This window comes from Chanos chanos, chromosome 4 (assembly GCF_902362185.1).
Source record: "Chanos chanos chromosome 4, fChaCha1.1, whole genome shotgun sequence".
Lineage (NCBI taxonomy): Eukaryota > Metazoa > Chordata > Actinopteri > Gonorynchiformes > Chanidae > Chanos > Chanos chanos.
Window position 1 is genome coordinate 29,816,145 of NC_044498.1, and position 20,985 is coordinate 29,837,129.

Genomic DNA, 20,985 nt, shown 5'->3' on the forward strand with positions numbered 1-20,985 from the left:
AATTCTGAAAAAATTATCTGCTAATGGAAATCACATATGACAAGGAAAAAAAATATAAAGGAGACAGTATTTGTTGCACTAGTCGTAAGATCTCAGACATGTCAGTTGAACGCGCTCCTTTTTCAAAACAAATAAATCACTCTGAGGATTTGTAATGTCAAGCCTCAAAGAAACATTATGTGTAGAAAAGCTTGGTGGAGACATATGTCTAAAGAGACCCTCTGTGTTCCTCACAGCTCTTCACTCTCTGGGGTCGCCTCCTGTGCAGAGCTGGAGAACATGATGTCAGTTGAAGGGAAAGCAGATTTTATGTCCAGGCCATGACCACCAAACGTTGCATAAGAACCTCCAGACTGTGAGAGTTTCTTTATTGGCTGATGGATCTGCTGGTGCCACTGGGCTGTAGATAGAAACAGTAGAGAACAAGCAAATCAGTCAATATGATCTTTGGCAAATATCTTAGTTTTACATGGGTTGATGTTTGAAACATGATGTTCCTTGATGTATGTGACATCATGTCTGTTTTGTCAGAGAAATGTTATTCAAGGTGTAAACTCTACATGGGACATCAGCCTAAAAAGTCTAAAACATTTTTAAGTTTTCTGTTACAGTGAGGATACTGTGGTTCTGTGTAAACACAAATTATCTGAATTCCAAAGTAATGAACTTACTTCGAATCTTGAATTCTCCACCTTATTTTGGATTCTTAAAGTTTGAGCTGAATGAATAAAAACATACTCTAGTCATGCCACATCAGCTCAATAGCTGCTGAATGTCATTGACACACCCTCCTTCTCTCTTTCCCTCTCTGCTGTCCATTTTGTTAAAATAGCACATACACTTCCTGATTTCTTAGTTAATGAATCCTTAGTTTCACCTGTTTTCAGCTAGTCTAGTCTTGTTCTGTTCTGTATAAATACTCCTGGTTTTCCCTTTCTGGGTGTGGAATTGAGTTCTCAACCTGTTGTGTACACTTGAAGTCTGAATCTTGAACTCTTTTGTTTCATCCTGTTCATTGCAAATAAAACTGAGAAACCTATGCATGTACCCAGAACTTCCCTCAAACAGTGACAGTCATTCTATCATGCAGTGACAACAAAAACAAATTAAATAATTATAATGTTTGATTAACTTGAATGTAGACAGCCATAATATATTAAATACTTTTACAGGTTATAATGGGAGACAACTTACCATATATATCAAGTCTGGCCGTGCACGATATGATTCCTGCTTCATTTTTTGCTGAAACTGTGTACCAGCCAGCATCCTCTTTCCTGGTTGGTTGAATCAGGAGGCAGACATATCCTGTGGCATCCTGGTGTATGCTGGGTTTGAAAATGTATTCATCTGTTAGATTTTTTTTTTTTTTTTTGGAAAATTGTAATTTATTCCATTTAAAGTGGCTCCTGTGCAGTGGGTGGGGTGAAGCAAGAAGTAAACACTTTTGTTTTGTTTTGTTTTGTTTTGTGACTGATTAGTTGGCTAATTGGCTATAAAAGTATTATGTTGACATGAAGTCTCAGGATCAAGGTAAAAGTGTGCTTCATCAGTATTTAGCTGTACTCAGGCTGTAAAAATAGACAGCAACATAGAGCAATAGTAAGCTCACTTGGTTCACTTTTCTGAGATTGCAATCATCAAAAATTTCACAATTCATTACTGCTTATTGCTAATTGCTAATCTAACATAACTTTTTTCTTTCAGAGTTCGTATCTGATTCTGTGTGGATCCAATCTCTCTTTTACTACACTGATTAGTCTGACAGGCAGGAGAGACAGAATGGTGACCTAAACCTGATGAAGGGATTCTTCAGTGCCAGGAGTGAACTAATCTTGTTTTCTACTAAACATTTGTTCTAAAAATTTTACAAATTGCAAAATTCAGCACTTTCCTTTCCTTTAAACAAATGGTTTAAAATGCAAAAATACACCATAATAGAACCAACCAAGTTCATCTCCACTGTACCAAGTTGAGCTCCAGTGATGTTAAGCAAGTAACAACACTTTTTTTTCAGAGTATAAAAAATGATAAGTATCAGATGTATAATGAGAAAGTATTGTCAAATAAAGTTCAACATCTGTAAAAATGTACTTAAGTACTGTACTCAGGTGATTTTTTATTCAGTTAGTCTTCACACATTGAAAAAAGTCAGTAAAGGTCAAGTTAGGAAAGAAATTCTTATGACTGTTCTTTATGGGACCAGGCAGAGCAGGAATAATTAATTGTGGAATTACATAATGTGTGCTTGTCTTTCTTTTCCACCAGATAAGGAACTGTAGAACTATGTAAGGTTTTCATTCACAGACTGAGGAAACTCACCTGAACCTGTCCTTAGATTGGGTTATGGTGTCATTGTCTTTTTTCCAGTAAATCACAGGTGGGGGCATACCCACTATCCTGCACTCCAGGCGGATGGGGAGACCCTCTGCAATGCCTGTGTTCTGGAGCTTCTCCACAAACTGAGGGGGTTGTTTGTTCTCTCTCTCTGAAAAATTATTTCACAGCTTCTACTGTCATGAGAGTAGGGCTGACCATTTCACTATATCTTCTTCACTAATGTTTTCTAATTTATCGAAAGAGATGATTCACATACAATTTCGGCTAACATGATGTAATCTTTGGCTGGAGGGATACTATTAAGCATAAAATAAAATAGCTCTCATGCAGTAGTTGAAAATATAAGCAAAGTCAAACTGCCCCTCTAAATAATCAACATTCTGCAAAAAGTTATTGATATAGCAATAAATCTCCCTTATTTGTCAAGTTGAATGAAGAGATATTATCGACTAGATTCCATGGATTTCACAGGCTGTGTTCCATTCTTCATACTGAATATACTGTAGTTTCCTGTATGAAGTAGTCTCGTCCTTCAGCATACTCCCCAGAGTATACAGATGGGGTCAAATGCTTACATTTGAAGCATATTTTAATACACAGGTGAAGCAAGTAATTAGCTTTGGAGATCACACATTGCCTCACAAACTACCATATTCTAGCCATCTGAGCTTTTCATGCACCTTATCTGGAAAATGCCTTGATTTCCCTGATAGTACCAGTAATGAACTAACAGTAGAGGCAGAGCTGCTCCATATTTGCTATGCATATTAACCAGAACTCAAATACAAATAACAGAACACACCTGCACATGCACACGACACTGTAAAACAAACTTGATCATTATACAAAAAGAATTCTCACCAACAACTTTGAGTTCAAGGCTGAATGAATTTTGCCCAGCTTTGTTTGTAGCAATGCATGTGTACATGCCAGCATCATTCTGTGTGAGTGGGTCAATAACCAGGGAGTGGATTCCATTCTCTCTGACCAGCATTCGATGACAGACATCTGGATATATAGGTTTCCCATTTAGGAGCCACATGAGTTCTGGGTGAGGTAACCCATTCACCTTAACAGATGAGGACAGTACAGTCACAGTGTAAACAAAACTAACAAATCTGAGAGGGGTTTCCCTGACAACATAGTTGCTCTCAATTCAGAATCTCAGAATTTGATCCCATATGTCACCTGTCACGGTGAATTTGTTTGATCTGTACTAAGTCACTTTCATATCTAAATGAGTTTGTATGATCTGTTCTAAACCACTTCATATCTAAATGAATTTGTATGATCTGTACTAAACCACATTCATATCTAAATGAATTTGTATGATCTGTGCTAAACCACATTCACATCTAAATGAATTTGTTTGATCTGTTCCAAAACACGTTTGTATCTGAACGAATTTGTATGATGTGTACTAAACCGCATTCATATCTAAATGAATTTGTTTGATCTGTTCCAAAACACGTTTGTATCTGAACGAATTTGCATGATCTGTACTAAACCACATTCATATCCAAATGAATTTGCTTGATCTGTATTACACTAGGGGCAGCACGGTGGTGCAGTGGGTAGTACTGTCACCTCACAGCAAGAATGTCTTGGGTTCGATTCCCAGCCAGATGGCTGGGGTCCTTTCTGTGTGGAGTTTGCATGTTCTCCCTGTGTCTGCATGGGTTTCCTCCCACAGTCCAAAGACATGCAGATTAGGCAAGCCAGAGATACTAAATTGCCCCTAGGTATGACTCTGTGTGTGTGTCTGCCCTGTAATGGACTGGCGACCTGTCCAGGGTGTTTCTCCACCTTTTGCCCTATGAGTGCTGGGATAGGCTCCAGCAACCCTAATTAGGATAAGCGGCTTAGATCGTGAGTGAGTGCACTAAACTACATTAATATCTAAATACTCATATTAAAATTTTACATCTTATGAAACATGGACAATTCAGTTCAAATTTATGAACTAAGTGAAAATCTATTAACTCATTAAAAGAATCTGAATTGAGCACAACCCCGTCAAAGAAAATAAAAGCCAGGAAGACAGACATAGTGGGCACAGTAACGAATCCTCAGAAATATAAAATAGATAGGTGGCAAAATAATTCTGATACCTTGCAGTCTAGCCTACAGAGTCTGCCCTCTTGAGAGACCAAGTCCCCTGGAGCCTGAAGGAAATGAGGTTTAAAAAATCTCTCCTGAGTGGGCTCTCCTTCTACCTCCTGGACACGTGTGCGCACCCTGCAGGAACAGAGAGGTGACATTTTAGATGGATAAACTTGAGAGCTGTATTGCTGAGCGAAATAAGCACAAAAGTCCTTTTCTTAAAGGTGCCTCACACAGTTCATTTTGCTGAGCTGTGCACTTCCTGGTTAGTGCTAGAACTGCCGTAAGCAGATACCTGGTATTGCCATGACATTGTATGAAGAAATTCTGTATGCCACATAAATTTTTTCTAAGTACATTTTCCTAAGTGCATTTTCCTAAGTATGTGAGACTTTAAAAAACGACCTAGTTTTCTTTTTTTTCAATTCAAAAAGCACATTAGCGAAAAATTGACACAGTACTTCTCACATCATACAACCCAGCATTATGCAAAATAGAACTGGCCCTTAAGCATGAACTGTACTCTTTTTCTACCTGAGACCCCTAAAAACTCACTCTTCAGGTTGAAGTTCTCTCCACACATTTTAGTTTAAATTGTCCTGTCAATGTGATTAAAGTATTGTGGGCAGTTTAATGATTTGCTATGTAAAGATGGAAATGGTAGCCTATAAAATTCTCCTCAGTGAGAATGTGATTCACAGTTAACCTATGACATGACAGCGCAACACAATGGCAAGATACATCAGGTATCAGTGCCACGGCAGGACTGATGAAACTATGATATGCACAAGAGCATCTTCTGCACACAAACCTCTGAAGTTGTTTGCTGACTCTGTTTGTAGGAGGGGGTAAGGGGAGAATGAGACTAGTAAAGAACTGATGTGTAAAGGCTCTCCTTCGAATATGTGTGATTTGCACATTTTTTCTGTGGGATTAGCTGTTTTTCCTCATGTGATTATTGCTGCATGATATGCATTGTGATATGTACATTGATACGTTGTAGCATTGTTTTGTACTGTTTTATAGACTGGCATCAATCTACATAATTTATACATACTCATTTGTTGTGTTTTTATGCCAAGAGATAGTAAAGAAAATGAGAAAGTTGTACTGATTGTGTAGCAATACAGTAGCAGTGCACCCTCAAATTATTTATTCAGCCTGTTAAAAACATATGACAAGACATAAAACCAGCGGACATGATCTCAGTGTTAATAGCTAAGTCCATTATTTCTAGGATTACAATTTTGAGCAGGATCTATATTGGATTTTCACTCAAGATCTTAAAAAAAATCTCTGCAAAAACTCAAAAGGGATCTTTAAATACCTTGAGCTAAAACTACTGATCCTTGAAACCAAGAAATAAAAGTAAATCCTTGGTGATCTTCAACAGACCTTTGAAGATCTGAGTAGGAACTTTAAGAATTTCTATCTTATTCTTAGTAGTCATGCTCAGCTCACACATCCTGTCTACAATCTTTTTATATCCCACACAGACAAAACAAGATTGAGCTGGTATCACAAATGTCATTAAAATAAGGTACACATCTCTTGTTGTGATGATAACTGCTATTTCTGCAATGTAATGAAATTAGAACATTTCACCCTTCCCTGTGACAGGGCAGGAATTAGAACCAAATATACATTCAAAAGATGAATGGTGCACCCGGTACATCGGATTGTTTCATGGTGTTACTGTGTGACACTCACCGTTTCTTTTACATGGTGGCAAGTATGGAACCCACCCTCCCACCAATGCCCTGGAAACTCTCCCTAACTGTGGACTCAGTGTGGAGACCTGGGGAGAATTGTGTTACTGTTATGTCTACCAAAAGAAACGTGCGGTGTAGGGGTAACACACTGATAAGATGAGTCTAAAATTTCAAAGACCAAACACTGAGATGCACATACATGGGATTTTCCTCCACTGTCAAAGGTCTCCACTCTTTCAACTTATGACACAAGGCCAGTTTTTCAGTTAAGGGAAGAGAATGACATGGATGTGCTTATTGTGGTAAAAACATGGCCAAGGTGATTCACACTTGGTTTAGATTTTTTCACTCCATGTCAAACTTTTTTTTCCAAAGCTGCAGCAAACTGGTAACAATAATGTAATGAATTCTATTTCCTATTTAAAAACAAACTTTTGAGGTAGAAATTGCTTTCATCAACAAAGAGAGGTAATACACACCAGTGTATAGGGTTTCTCAAAGTAGCATTTTAATTTGATCTTTTTAGTGCTGATAGTTCTTGAAAACATTCATCAGTGCCACCTTCATCTGCAGGAACCAAAAATATTTATTCATTCATTTTATTTGTTTATTATGTGCTCACACCTTTTTAAAATCAGCTGTTTTTGGGATGGTGTTAAATCGACACCAAAGGTAGCCGGAAGTTAACAAACATAAATCATTTCCCTGTGTACAGCCTTGCTCGCAGAGGTGTATTTGTATTGTTTTGAGTGTAGCAGTAGGGAAGATTTCCTTGGAGAACGCATCTGTACTTAGTAAGACAGGAATGGTAATCATTCATCATTTACATTGTGTTTTGTAGAGTGTGCAATGAGTGACTTTAGAAAAACCATTTTGATGAAAGGGATCAAATAACTTGCTTTTTGTTTGAATCATAGGTCCATTAAAGGACAGACACTTGGAGAGAGGCTGTAGCTGAAGGTTCTCTGAGGAAAAATTGCTTCCTGAGAGACAACTTTCCCAGAAAAGCTGATTCACATTCTTTTTATAAAATGCAGTCCATAATTGTGACTAACCCTGACCGTGTTTTTGCCCTTAAAAATATGTTCTTTTTCTATTCTTACTGACACTTACAGTATAGGTTGGAACGGTGGAGGCCCTTGTGAGTGGAGCAATAACTATGTGCACAAAAGTGTTTGGCTTTTAAAATTTCATTCTGACCAGTGTGGAATTCCTGTGTATCATGTCCTTTGGTAGGTGTCATAAGAATTCTAATCGTCTTAACACTTAAATTCACGCTTAGTGACAGTTTCCAGCGTATCTATAATTGGCTGTATTCTATACATATCACCATGTAAAAGAAGCAAAGAGTGTCTTTCACTAACAACATGAAACAAGGCAATATACAGGGGAGTGTCATAAGCCTTTGGGCAGTGTAAATCTGATAACATCAGCAAAAAAAAAAGGAAAAAGATGGTTACAGAGTGCAAATAAATTCAATGTCTTACAGAGGACTAGACTCAACATTAACTTATATTTCACGAAATTATGAATTTCATGAAAGTGCTTAATTAGTAATGCACCTAATAATTTTAGGTATTTATGAATTACACTTTGTTGAAATGATAGCTCTAAGTTACAGTGCGTTTCACATTTAAATTCCCCTCTAAGTTACATGCAAAAATATAAATTAATCAACCAAAAATATAGATACTGCATATGAAAGAAAAATTAAGATGTAGAGGGAAAACAAAGAAGAAACCTTAATTCAGCAAGGCAACTTCAGGTTGCGTTAACACAATGCTTTGACTCACATGCATATAGAGATAACAAACCAAAGTGTGAATCTACAGGAATCGTAACATACTATTGTCATTCATGAGGAAGATTTGCTAATATGCAAGGGACTATGTGGCAGTTTTGTTTGGTCAACTAAACTTACTGTTTTTCAGACTCTGGAAAAAGCATTACCAACATTCTCCCAGTGGGTCAGTGAACAAAGTGACCATGTAAAAAAGTGACTGTGTAATGTGGTATCATTTTTACTATCATGAAGCAACACACAGGAACATTCCTTGATGCATGCAATTATTCTGTCTGCAATTATGTGTGAGATGTTACATATCAAGATAATCTTCAGGATTTGTGCATGATGAAGACTGAGCTAGAGACGTTAAACAAGTCAGTTCCTTTATGCTTTGCTAGTGATGGTATACCAGCATTATTTACCAGGCAAGACAAAATGAGATTACTTCTTATAAGGACTAAATGTCTTTGAATTTGGTAACTTATTGAAACCTGAAATTATACTGTTTCTACCCTTGATTTGTCTTTAAGATAATGTGTACATTTAGCTCCAGTGACTGCTATATTATGAAGGCTCTCTAAAATTATATGGTGTGTGATACTTCACAGTATAATGAAATCATTGATATATAGCATACCATTCTATATGATATATATATAATCATTGCTATAATGTAATTATTGCCTGTTAGGGTCATTAAGTAGCTTCAGTGTTTCATATTTCGGCATCCAACAGCACAAAAAGATCATTTTACCAGACTGTCCCTCTTTATGGGGTTAGATACGTACACTTGACCTAAGCCTTCATACATAAACTGTCTTGCAAATAAGTTGCACCTGTATCTCATCTGCTAATTTGATTTGTGGGACATAAACAGAGAAATGAGTTGTATTCATCCTCCTCTGTCCTCTGTTCTCTCTGTCAGCTCCAATGTGGAGAGGAGGTGCAAACTCTGGTATTAATGTCATAACTGCTTTAAGAGGAATGATGAATAAATACCTTCCTTTTGCATTAAATACTCACTGAATGTATCAGAGTTTGAATACTGCTTGCTGGTTAATGTAAAGTAAGGATTTTAAATGAAGAGAGCAGTGACTTGCGTGTGTAGTCTAACTCACCTCTGGGTGTGTATCACTGGTCTGTTGCGCACAGGACCCACTTGGACAATCAGGTGTCCAGAGCAGCTTGCTCTTCCCTGAGGTTGTATAGAGACTGTTAGATTCTCAAATCCCATCAGTGAAAATGATATGAATGCAAGTGAGAATGCTGCACAGTAATTACCTGAGGGTTTGCTGCCATAACAGTATAATTACCATCATCATTATTGGTAACAGCCTCTATGTGTAAAGAGCATGTTCCATCACCCTCTCTTATTTTCTTGTATTGCTCATTTTTCTTTAGAATCTGTTTTCCATCTTTAAACCAGTAGACCTGAAGAGGAAAAAAAAAACCTAAGAAATTTTGGACGTTGAGCTTTCAGATCTTATGTGTGCCTCAGCTTGGAGCAAAGGATGAACCAATGACACAGCTGTGATTGCACTGGATGGTTGCTATAGTTTGAAAACTATTATAGAAATGTTGATGTCCGTAACAGGGGTCAAATAAATGCAGAAACTCAAAGATTTCAACTGTAATCAATTAACTCCCAAATAACAAAGGCAATAAATGAAAACAGACTATGCTCCAGGGGTTTAGTTTGGCTGCAGTATGTCCTACAAATTTATCAAAATTCTATAAAATTCTCACCTTAGGTATAGGAATTCCAACCACTTTACAGGTGAATGTGACAGGGATGCCCTCAACAGCCCTGTAGTTCTTTAGCTTCTTGTCAAAGAGGGGTGCAATGCATTTCCCCCTGGGAATATCATCATGCTGAATTTCATCATCTGACTCCTCCACTGGAGTGCGCTCCAAACGGAACTCAATCTCACTCATCAACCTCTGCTCAAAGTTTGACACCTTGTATTCCTGCAGAGAACACAGAATTTTAATAGGATCTGACAGATCCTGTTCCAAAGCTTAATTTAAAGTCCTGTTTTTGAAATAGCATACAGTTTCAGTATATAACATACCAAGGAACAGATATACCGTTATTCCTAGTAATGCACTATGCACTACTGTTTAAAGACAATTTATTTCTAGTTAGATACTATACACTACTGCTTAAAGACAAAACTCTGAGTGCCCCAGTCACAAAAAAATCCTTCATAAACATTCGTACATATATTTGCAAGTACTCATTGTGCAGTGAAACATGAGATCCATAGCTTGTCAACCCATACTGATCTTCACCGTCAGTCCTGTTGCCCTGATTCAGTCCAGCATGTGATGAACCAATGGTCCTGAGAACTTCTGTGACTTAACTGCTCTCACTCTGTGACCCATGTAGACTCACTCTGTGACCTAACTGATCTCACTCTGTGACCCATATGGACTCACTCTGTGACCCACGGAGACTCACTCTGTGATGTAACTGGTCTCACTCTGTGACCCATGTAGACTCACTCTGTGACATAACTGGTCTCGCTCTGTGACCCATGTGGACTCACTCTGTGTCATAACTGGTCTTACTTGTAGATTTCCTGTTATTACTATGATAATCTAATGGTGAGGAAAAATACATCAAAATGTATTTTGCTATAAAATGTCAAATACCCCAGTTGTAAAACATCAAAATAAACTATAAAAATACTGGAACCAAAATGTGTATAAAATAAATAAAAAACTTATTTTGAAAATACAAATACACATTTCATGGGAAGTGCTGTTGCTGAAGCATGTTTAAGATGAAAATTAAATTATATTAATTAAAAGTTCCACAATAGATGGATGTGTGTTACATGTATGTCTGTCTGACTGAAATGTATGTATTGGTTCCCATAATGACAGTTTGCAGCTCTAAAACCATGTCTGCCAATGTCACACGGATTCAATTATGTTTGTGAAACTGAAAATGAAATTGATAGTCATGAAGACTCACTCATAGCTTAACTTACATGACTGTTACAGTATATGATTTATATGACTGTGTGCTTACCAAATTTCTTTCTCATAAAAAAGCACAAAAAGCAGGCTAACAAGGCAAGTTATTGAGCATATATATAAGTTAGGATTATATAATTTTTTTGTGTGTTTTCTACTCTACTCGATAAAAAGTAAAATGTATGTTTCAAAAAACAATTTCTACAAAAATCAGCATTTAGGTTAACGCTTTTACACTCAATGCATCCCCAATGCACAAAAATACAAGTCATAAAAAAGGTTTACTATTTCACAAACATAGCTAGCTAACACATAGCATAGATGACACATACAATGAACCATATCTTCAGCCTGTTGTTTAGTGAGCAGCTGATTATTTCGATAGGTAGTGCACAGCCTGCAACTCTCCCTGATAAAACCATGAAACAGATAACTACAGCATGAGGCTCATAAATCCATATATGTTAAATAGTATCGGCACAGCTTGGTAATTACCATAATAGCACAGAACCCAGCAGCTTATTTGGTCAGAAAGGATCAGATGACAGTTCGCTTGGTGAAAGGGTGCCAAAGCAGGAAAGGCAGGGGGCAGTGAATTCAATTAAATGAGCAGACCAAACTAAACCAAACCAAAACAAACCAAAAAAGCATAGCAAAACAAAAACCAAAACAGAAAGAAGAAAACAAAACAAAGCACCGAACACCAGCAGAGCTTCCAGGTTCATAAGCCTCTCACTTTCCTGTCAATTATCCATTAAAAAACAGATAATTGATTATCTGCTATGAGCAAAAACCTATTTAAAACAGGTAATTCATATAAGAAGGTGAGCAAATTCACTGGGTAATGTATTTTTGTTGCTGTGTGTTTTTGTCTAAACTTGAGAATCCCAATAAAATTTTAAAATGCAAAAACAAATGTGATGTGTATGTTTATTAATTAAGCTGCCTCAAATTAATATTTAGTCACAAATTATGTCAGTGTTATGTTAGAACAGATGTTGATTAAACATATTTTTGTTAATAAGTAACACTATCAAGATCTTTTCAGTCAAAGAACTATAACACCAGCTCTGTTTATAATTGGTGGCTGAGTAAAACCTGGACAAGTGGCAGGGAGAGATAGCTTTGTTCTCTAAAGACACATATTGTGGCCATAGTGATGTTAACCATTGAATGAATAGATGTAATTGTCAATAATGTCTGTTTAATAGGTGAAGCTGTTAATTATTAAGACTGATCAGCAACAATGGGATATTGCTCTGTTTCACAAACTGAGATGATGATCCATTTCAAATTTACAGGAGGTGTCTTTTTCATTCATGTTAGGTAAATTTAATCATCACCCATAAGGTACTATACGTTTTTAATGGGAAACTTCTGACTGTTTTTTGATATGCTGTTGCTCGTTTACAGTCCAGTATCTCACTATGGCCTAAAGGACACCATGGGCTGTATCATAGGGATTCATGAGCAGCAAACAAAATTAAGACAGGTAATTGTAAGGTGATGAACCAGTGTTTGCCCATCACCCTCACACACTCATGTAATCTGCTGCAACAAAAAATGGGCAAAGCCTTTCACTCAGCCCCATGTTCTCACAGAAGGTTCTGGGGAAGGAAACAAGAATGGGGGCAACCAGAGAGGTGTCAAATTTTAGTTTTCTTTCCCATTTTTCTTTCCATACTGTATATCAGAGGAACACTGTTTTGACCAAAATGAAGATCTGCCCATATGAATTGAAATAAACACCGGAGTGGTCGAACTTGATGGTAAAGGTGCAGTAAACACCCCAGGCTATGCCTCCAAGTAAGTGGCAGAAGAGGTAGAAGGAGAAAAAACATATGAACGGTAAGGTGGCTTTCTCAAGCCAAACTAATTAGGTTTATGAAACATCTGCAACAGGCCATGCCCCCAACATGACGGATGCGGTAGCCCCTGGCTACATTCCCAATGAACACACATCCCAGAATACAATTTCATGCAGGTCCCTGGCTAATCACTTATCTGTTGTTCTCTGTGTGGTTTTCATTCTGTGTATAGATATCTCACTCAAGTGGATCTTTGCCATTTTTATACATGGGTTTTTTTCTAATTATTTTACTGCTTGGCCAGTGTAATTGTAGAATGAATTGCTAATCATCCTGAGGTAATTATTTTACAGCTTGGCTGGGGTAATTGTAGAATGAATTGACAATCATCCCGAGGTAAACCAAACAGAGAACCACTCTAATTTATTTCTTTTTCTTTTTTTAAAAATCGTTTTCAATGCATTGTTACATAAAATGTATTGAACGATGAATAGATCCAATTCATTTTCATAAACAGCAGATTTGTGTATTGTTATTGATCATAACATTTTGGCTGTGGGTGGAACATTCAGACCAAATTCAGCATTATTTTAATTTGTATGCTTTTTGATACTGTACAGAAACTCATTAAATTCTGTGATGCAACAGAGTGATAGCTAGATGTGTGGCATAAAACAGAATGATGCTACAGAAGTATGGAGCCCAGTGCACAGATCTAACACTTGGGGAAAGTGTGTTTTCATATCCAGAAATCTGCACACTATAGTGTGCATTTCAATTGTCATGTTTTCAACACAGTTAACTGCTTTTATAACATTCAATAAATGGGAAATTTTAAACTAAATTTTATTTCTCAAATTATTTAAGCATTTGCAAGATTTATTTTCTTTTTGTGTTTATTCTGGTCATAAAATTGCAACTTGAGCTATGATTAAATGAACTGTTAAATAAGTCCTCCTGGCTCTGCCCCTCCATTCTAACTTTAAACATACTTTAATATTTCATACTAAAAATACCACTCTAACTTTAAACATGCTTCAGCATTTCATACTAAAAATATCACTCTAACCTTAAACATGCTTTAATATTTCATATCAAAAATATCACTCTAACTTTAAACATGCTTCAATATTTCATACTAAAAATATCACTCTGACCTTAAACATGCTTCAATATTTCAAACTACAAAGAAAGCTAGAGTCAGGAAATTTATCAATCTATATCTGCCAAAAAATTAGTTAACACAAAAGAACCTAAGCACCATTTGGATTGTGGGCATTGTCTCTTCAAATCATGTCCATTAGTTTGTGACTGTTTCAGAGGTCATTTGTAACTACTCTTGTATGGCAAATCTGGTTATTTTGGACGCTAGCCCGCAAGCCTGTTACTTGGAATGTGCTTTGGAAGGTTTGCCTGCTCTATCCTCAATTACCAAGCACCGCATATAACAACTATGTAACAAATGTTGTTTATTTGTTTTGGGTTTTAATTTTTTGGTTTTTTACTTTTTAAAGGAGAAACTCACAGAAACTCACATGTTTTCAGAATGAATGCTGGCATGTTCACTGGTGCTATTGCACTGAGACCACTCTAAACACACAGCTTTATGAAGGTCTGCATGATGCAAGTTATGTATGTTCAGTGTTCTGGTTACTGGGATGGCATATCAACAGAATAATTAATAGAAAAAGAAAAGAAACACAAATGTGGGGACTCTATATGAAATGGAGTCAAATAGTACACAGACTCACACACTGAGGAAAGCAATGTTTGCAATGGAAAAAAAATTCTTTGTACCTCATCATAGTTAATGACTGTTGCAGTGGGAATGTTTGGTCCGAGTGGTCTGCTTTCTTTGCCCTCATAAGTCAGCTTCTATGAGAGGACAGGGATGAACGATAAACATACACACCACACCACACAGAAATGTGTGATCACTGCTACGACAAAAAAGACCAGTTGTTATGTACATGTTGTTATATGGTCACACACAGTGGTGAGAAAATGAAAGGTGCAAGTAGATTCATAAGGGTTGTTATTGCTTCTGGAATGTGTCTTTGTTAGTGCAAGAGCGCAAAAAAATTACCCCTTTCCAGAAATCAAATATTCACATGTTAATTAGTGCAAAGTATTAACAAGTCTAGCACTACAGGACTTGAAGGGAAAGAGTAAATCTTTCTTTTACACAGCTATAAAAGTTTTTGAGCAGATGGGGGGGGGGGGGAATAAATATTCACTTTTCTAAAAAATATACACAGTTTTAACATTTTTGGCATGGTTGGAGTGCACTGTCCTCCTGCCTTAGCGTCTGCCCATAAAATATATATATTGGTGAAACTGAGTGATACATATTTGAGGTCTATAGAGAAAGGTAAAGAAACCACTGATGTATCAGTCACATTTGCTTTTTTCATATATCTGCACTAATATCCTACAGTTCTCTTTGACAGCCATAGCTAATTACGAGAGATCAGTGCATAACTAAAGACCTAACTTCTCCCAATGAAAAATTTCACCTTGAAATTCCTTCATAGAAAAATGTAGATTTTACCTTGATTCAAGAAACTGCAAAGGAAATAATAATAATAATAATAATAATAATAATAATAATAATAACATAAGTTTATTTAGAGTCCAATATCACTATTCATAGTCTCAAAGGGCTTGTCTACATGTCTACAGCAAAGTCAAATCAAAATTATATTATCCATAAGTTCGAGAAAACAGATAAGTCTTTAGTCTGGTTTTAATGGTATGGATAACTTCTGTAGGTAAACCATTCCAGAAGAAGGGAGAGCGGGTAGGAAGACGCTCGGTTGGCCAGCGGACTTCTTTTTAACTCTTGGAGTGACTAATAGCCCAGAATCTTGAGAGGGCAGAGTGCAAGAGGGGTTATAAGGTGTAATTAAGTCAGGCAGGTAGGAAGGCACAAGCCCATGTAAAATTTGCTATGTTAATGAGAGGGCCTTAAAATCTGCTCTTGCATAAATTGGGAGCCAATGAAGGGAAGCCAGGACAGGTGTAATGTGGTCAAACTTGCTTGTTCTGGTCAGAATTCTGGTAGCAGCATTCTGGACCAGCTGAAGACTTTTGGTATAAGAGGCAGGTAGGCCAGAGTACAGAACATTGTACTAATTGAGGTGAGACCTGACAAATGTATGAACAATGGTTTCTGCATCAGCCATACTTAGAAAGGGCCTAATTTTAGCGATATTACAGAGGTCATAAAAGGCAGTTTTGGTTGTGTTTTTGATATGAGTGACTAGCGAGAGACTCGAGTCAAAAATCACACCAAGGTTTTTAGCTGAAGAGTTTGAGAGATGATGCAGTTGTCAAAATTTAGGGCAAGATCACTGAAAAGATGCTTATGCGTAGGAGGACCAGTGACCAGCATTTCAGTCTTGCCTGCATTAAGCATCAGAAATTTGAAGACATCCAAACCCATAATAGCACAAAGACATGCCTCATAGGTTAGCCAGTTCAAAGCGGTAATTGTGCTTGGATAGGTAAGAAAATCTGAGTATTGTGAGCCTAACAATGGAAGTTAATGTTGTAACTACGAATAATGTCACCCAGAGGGAGCATGTAAATAAAGAATAGAGAGAGATAAGAATTAACCAAGAGAGCGCCAGGCCACGAATGCCAATTTGATTTACCAGGCGCTATAACAATAGAGGTGTGATCGACCATGTCAAATGCTGCACTCAGATCAAGCAGAAAGGTAACAAAGGTGTAACCTCTATTATTTAATGCAGTTTAATACAGTCTTCCATTATTGTAGGCATCCGGAACTTGAAAACACCTTGATCGTATATAAAATTTCTAATCATACTGAGCATATCTGATAACTGATGATTGCAGTTGTGTGGCTAGCACGAACACAATGAAACGAGGGGGAAACCAGATAATGAAGGACGTGACACAGAATGGTGTGAATACTGAAATGGTGATGTTGTTATTAGGAGTTAGGACATTGATGGGTAGTAAGTATGCAGGCTTGCTTTGGTGTCTGTTTTGTGTTTATTTTTGGTAGCATTTACAAATGTAGGGGATAGGAAAAAACAGCATCCAGGTTGCTACGTTTTCCTACAAAACTGCCTGCATTTGCTTTGATTTCTGCATCTTAACTGAATGTTGTTTATATGTAAATGGGATTTCCCTCTTGATCAGAGTGCTATCATAATCCAGTGATTGACAATACATGACTTTGTAGAGTAAACTGAACAACAGCTATTGTTGGATTATCCACCAGCAATGCTTTTTGGTGAAACTATGTGGGATGGAGTAAACAACCCATTTCAGTATTGGTCTACAAAGGTTTTCTGGGAAATGCATATTAAATTCATGAGTGCATTCCTTATGTACTAAAGCAAACTTGCTTTTAAATTTCTTGGGATTCCTTATCTTTTCACTCCAGGATGTTGATCAACCTAGTGAGATAATTTTACGTGGCTGCAATGTATTTGTACCATTGTGGGGCATTTGTGATAGGAGCACTAGGAGCAAGAAAAAAGAACAAGAAGAAAGAAGAGAACAGGTGCTTTTAAATATTTACTTGGGTTATTATAAAGAGTTACTATTAGTATTATCTTGACAGTTAAAAAATATATGTTCCTCGAATTAGACCAATTGATGAAATCACAAAGGTTCATTAATTTAATTTTGCATTTGCAGCAAGCTTCAGAATGTCTAGACTGCTCACCCATCTCAGATAGATGCCAATGTATGTCACAACACATTTCACCTCTATGTGGACGATTATTCTTTGGTTTCTTCAAAAACTTCACATCTCTACTGAATGTCTTTTAACCCTGTTCAAGCACAAAATCAACTGGAATAAATCAGAACTACCTTTAACAAAACTTTTCAACTTTCAACTTCAGACAAAACCTGACCTTCACATGAAACTTTTCAACAAAATTAACAATAAGTATCCCAGAAATTCTTCTTATGCCATTCCGCAAACTGAGAAAAGGTGAGAGGCCTTAAGCACCCTGAGGCATTCAGAAGCATGTGCTTTTAAGTTCCACGTATGACCTTACTTCCATTCTACTTCCACTTCAAAGTCCTCTTTATGCCATCCTATAAGACAGAAAACAGCTGAGGGGTCAAGATATACTAAAGTAGGACCTGATTTACAGCAATAAACCTCTCAAGCTAAGTGAAATCTAAATTCGGATTGGTTATGTTTCAAATTGTAGTACTTTGGCACTCAGCAAAATGATCCATTAAAATGCAAACTCCAGTCTTCCCATGTTTGCTCCTAGTGGAAATACAGTAGGAAACCTGTTTCACTCCAGGGGAGACAGCAGGGTGTATAAATGTTGTGTAATGTCACAAGGAATACCCACGGAAAACAATCTTGATTTAACATAATTGTAAACCTTAAATGCAGACATTTCTGTATCTCCTGCAAATAAATATACAGTTTATTTCTACTGAAAAATTGATGTCAGATTCTTTCATGATAAATTTTTACTTCTTTGTTGGTTGTTTACATTTGCATTATTCAGCTGATTATAATTGATTTGACTATTAAGCATTCAATACAGTTCATGTCTTGGATCCAATTTCACTTCCACTCTAAGGCAATTCTGTTTCCAAAATAAAACTGAGAATTTTGTGCTATAAGACAATTTTAGCTAATGTTTTTCCTCTTGTGAACAAAGTACCTCAAAATGTTCTGCAAGCCTGAATAACATGGAATCAGGCTGATGTCTCAAACTCTACTCTATTCCACAAAGTCAACTGATTTCTGATGAAGAATCATCCACTGCAACTTTCACTACCAAGAGTAATGCCGTGCAATGTATCATGCCTCACTTTTGACAAGAACCCAAAACCCAATGGAATGTTAAATAAGGCAGACACTTGTCCATAGATTTGACTAGAGACATTACTAGAGTCAAATAACTGAATCTTGCCAAGCTGGTGCATTAACATTTGCTATCAATACTTATTTCTTGCATGTAACAAATATCATGAATGAATTTTTACTGGAAATGGTTGGAGTTTAGCACTTACATGTTACCATTGGATTTGAGGCCTACCTTAATACAGTGATTTAACTAAGCACCTACTGAATCAACTGCAGCACTACTCAGACTTCGAAAAACCAAAGCTTAACTGAAAGAACAATCAGCAGCTTGAGACATCCGGTACCTGTTGTCCATATGGCGTTGATTCATCTTTAAATCGTAGTTTTTTCTCAATGTTTTGTAGGAGGGATTCACTCACATCGTGTGAATCCTCATCTGAAATGGGCCGAAGACCTTTTGCATTCTTCCTTAGGATGCTTGGAGGCCTGAACAACAAGTAAACTTATGTCACAAAATTTAATTGCAATGAAGTAATTATGTGCCTTGTTGTAATATGGTTTTACATGGGGCAGGCAATATAATGCAAACACATAAAGAAAGAGCACTGTTTTGAAGCAGCTGAATCACAGCTAAAATGTTGTTTCACTTCATTTGTGTGTTTGTGTTTCTTTTCAAAACCAGATCCTTCACTAATTGAAAAAGCTCAAAAGTCAAATTTTCTGGCAGTACTGCCCTTTTTGACTTCAAGATAGGCTGATGTTTGAGAAAACCAAAAGGAAACTATATGAGCCTTTTTCTCAACTTTAAATATGGTTCTAATATTGATGTATGGGGCTGTCAACTTGTGTGAGACATTGAACATGAAATTATAGGAGAGGAAAATGACCAGGTGTACCCCATGACTAAAATGTATGTTTTCACAAGGATATATTCCATATTCCAGTAACTCTGCTAAACAGGTTCAGTAATCAATACTGGTCACTTAAACACGTCCCCCCATTACCAGGTCTAAATATTATTGAACCTCAGGGGGGAAATTATGGAATGTAGAGTGTGAAGTAGACTACTACATCTTCCATCCTCAAAGAACTGGAGACTTTCCCTCTTGAAGAAAAAGTTTAGAACTCTTAGGTGAGATGGACTTTTCTGAACACAAACCTAAATGGAATATAAGACAACCAGACAACCAGAGTCTTGACCAGAGCTCTAAAACACATGAAGTTAAACAGTCATACTAGTCATCATCGCTTTTTGCCAAGAATTACAATTACCATGAGTTTCTTTGGATCTGCTGCTTACTTTACTAAAACAAAGAAGTGGGCAGCCAAACTGCTTATCATTTAATAAATGTTCAAATGTTGTTTGAGAAAATTTTGTGTGATTTTGTGAGTTTTCACTTAATACATCACCTTAATAGAGGTTAATTTTACATGAGTCATTCCAATGACAAGTACACTATGGATATCATGAAAAATATTCAATGGACTGCTTAAATGAATTGGAATCATGAATGATCAATATGTAGCAACAATAGAATTGTCTCAGCTTGAGTTTACTCTAAAATATATTTAATTCATAACTTTTTAAGACTTATGCTTGGGATATTTGTGATATGCTGAATGTCTCATCAAATCTTCAAATTTGCAACCATAAGGAGAAACAGGGTAATACAATGCAAGAATAATACAGCAATGAAATGCCACTTCCTGTAGGTTGAAAATCATGTTTAGCCAAAATACCAGTGATTTGAGCAGCTATTCCCAGTCCACTGACCATGATCTGAAGACCCAGGTAGGCAGATTCAAAATCATTTCAAAAGTTTAACCTTGCAAAACTTATACCAGTACACTTGCATATTCAAATGTTCTCTGGGAAGAATTTCTTGAATGAATGAAAGGCGGCAGCTCAAACTTTACATTAATGCAGCTCTAATGCAACAGAGTTCTTTGTTCTCACATTGATACAACTTACACAGCAGGGGCACTCATAGGCAATCCCATTGCATTGGTGGGAGGCGAGTGTGGGCAATGATGGCAGGGACTGAGCTCAGGAAAGCCACTGGGTTTTGGATAGGACTGGGTTGTGGAACTGCTGGAGGATGGAGATGGAGCCTGTGGGGGTGACTGAGTCCAGCAGTGCAAACACAGAGCTCAACCGAGCAGAGGGCACAAAGTCGTGTGAAGATATGTGGACAGTGGGGACTATTTGGAGATTCAAGGACCCTGCGTAGGAACATTCTTGGGGACTGAGTGATATAGCCCAAAGGAGAACTGCCCTCTAGGGTCAGATCCTGGAGTGTAGTAACTGGGCTTCTGACAGGGATAATGTCTGGGCAGCAACAAATTCCTTAGGTCTTGCATAGTTGAAGGTCTGTGAGGTACTAACATTGGAGACAGGACTTTTTTCTGTAAGTGATGCCTGGATTGGTGTTCATA

The 20,985-nt window shown here is 37.1% G+C and overlaps 1 protein-coding gene across 1 annotated transcript in view; it reads right to left on the bottom strand.

Moving 5' to 3' along the window:
- Positions 1-230: 230 nt before the first annotated feature.
- Positions 231-20,985, bottom strand: part of mypn (myopalladin) — a 36,799-nt gene continuing 16,044 nt past the window's right edge. Inside the window, 13 exon segments of the mRNA XM_030772225.1 lie at positions 231-400; positions 1,195-1,328; positions 2,323-2,488; positions 3,202-3,409; positions 4,452-4,578; positions 9,060-9,136; positions 9,223-9,372; positions 9,688-9,909; positions 14,529-14,606; positions 18,894-19,026; positions 20,522-20,568; positions 20,571-20,630; positions 20,632-20,673. Of these exon segments, the coding sequence (XP_030628085.1) occupies positions 231-400; positions 1,195-1,328; positions 2,323-2,488; positions 3,202-3,409; positions 4,452-4,578; positions 9,060-9,136; positions 9,223-9,372; positions 9,688-9,909; positions 14,529-14,606; positions 18,894-19,026; positions 20,522-20,568; positions 20,571-20,630; positions 20,632-20,673 (1,614 nt within the window).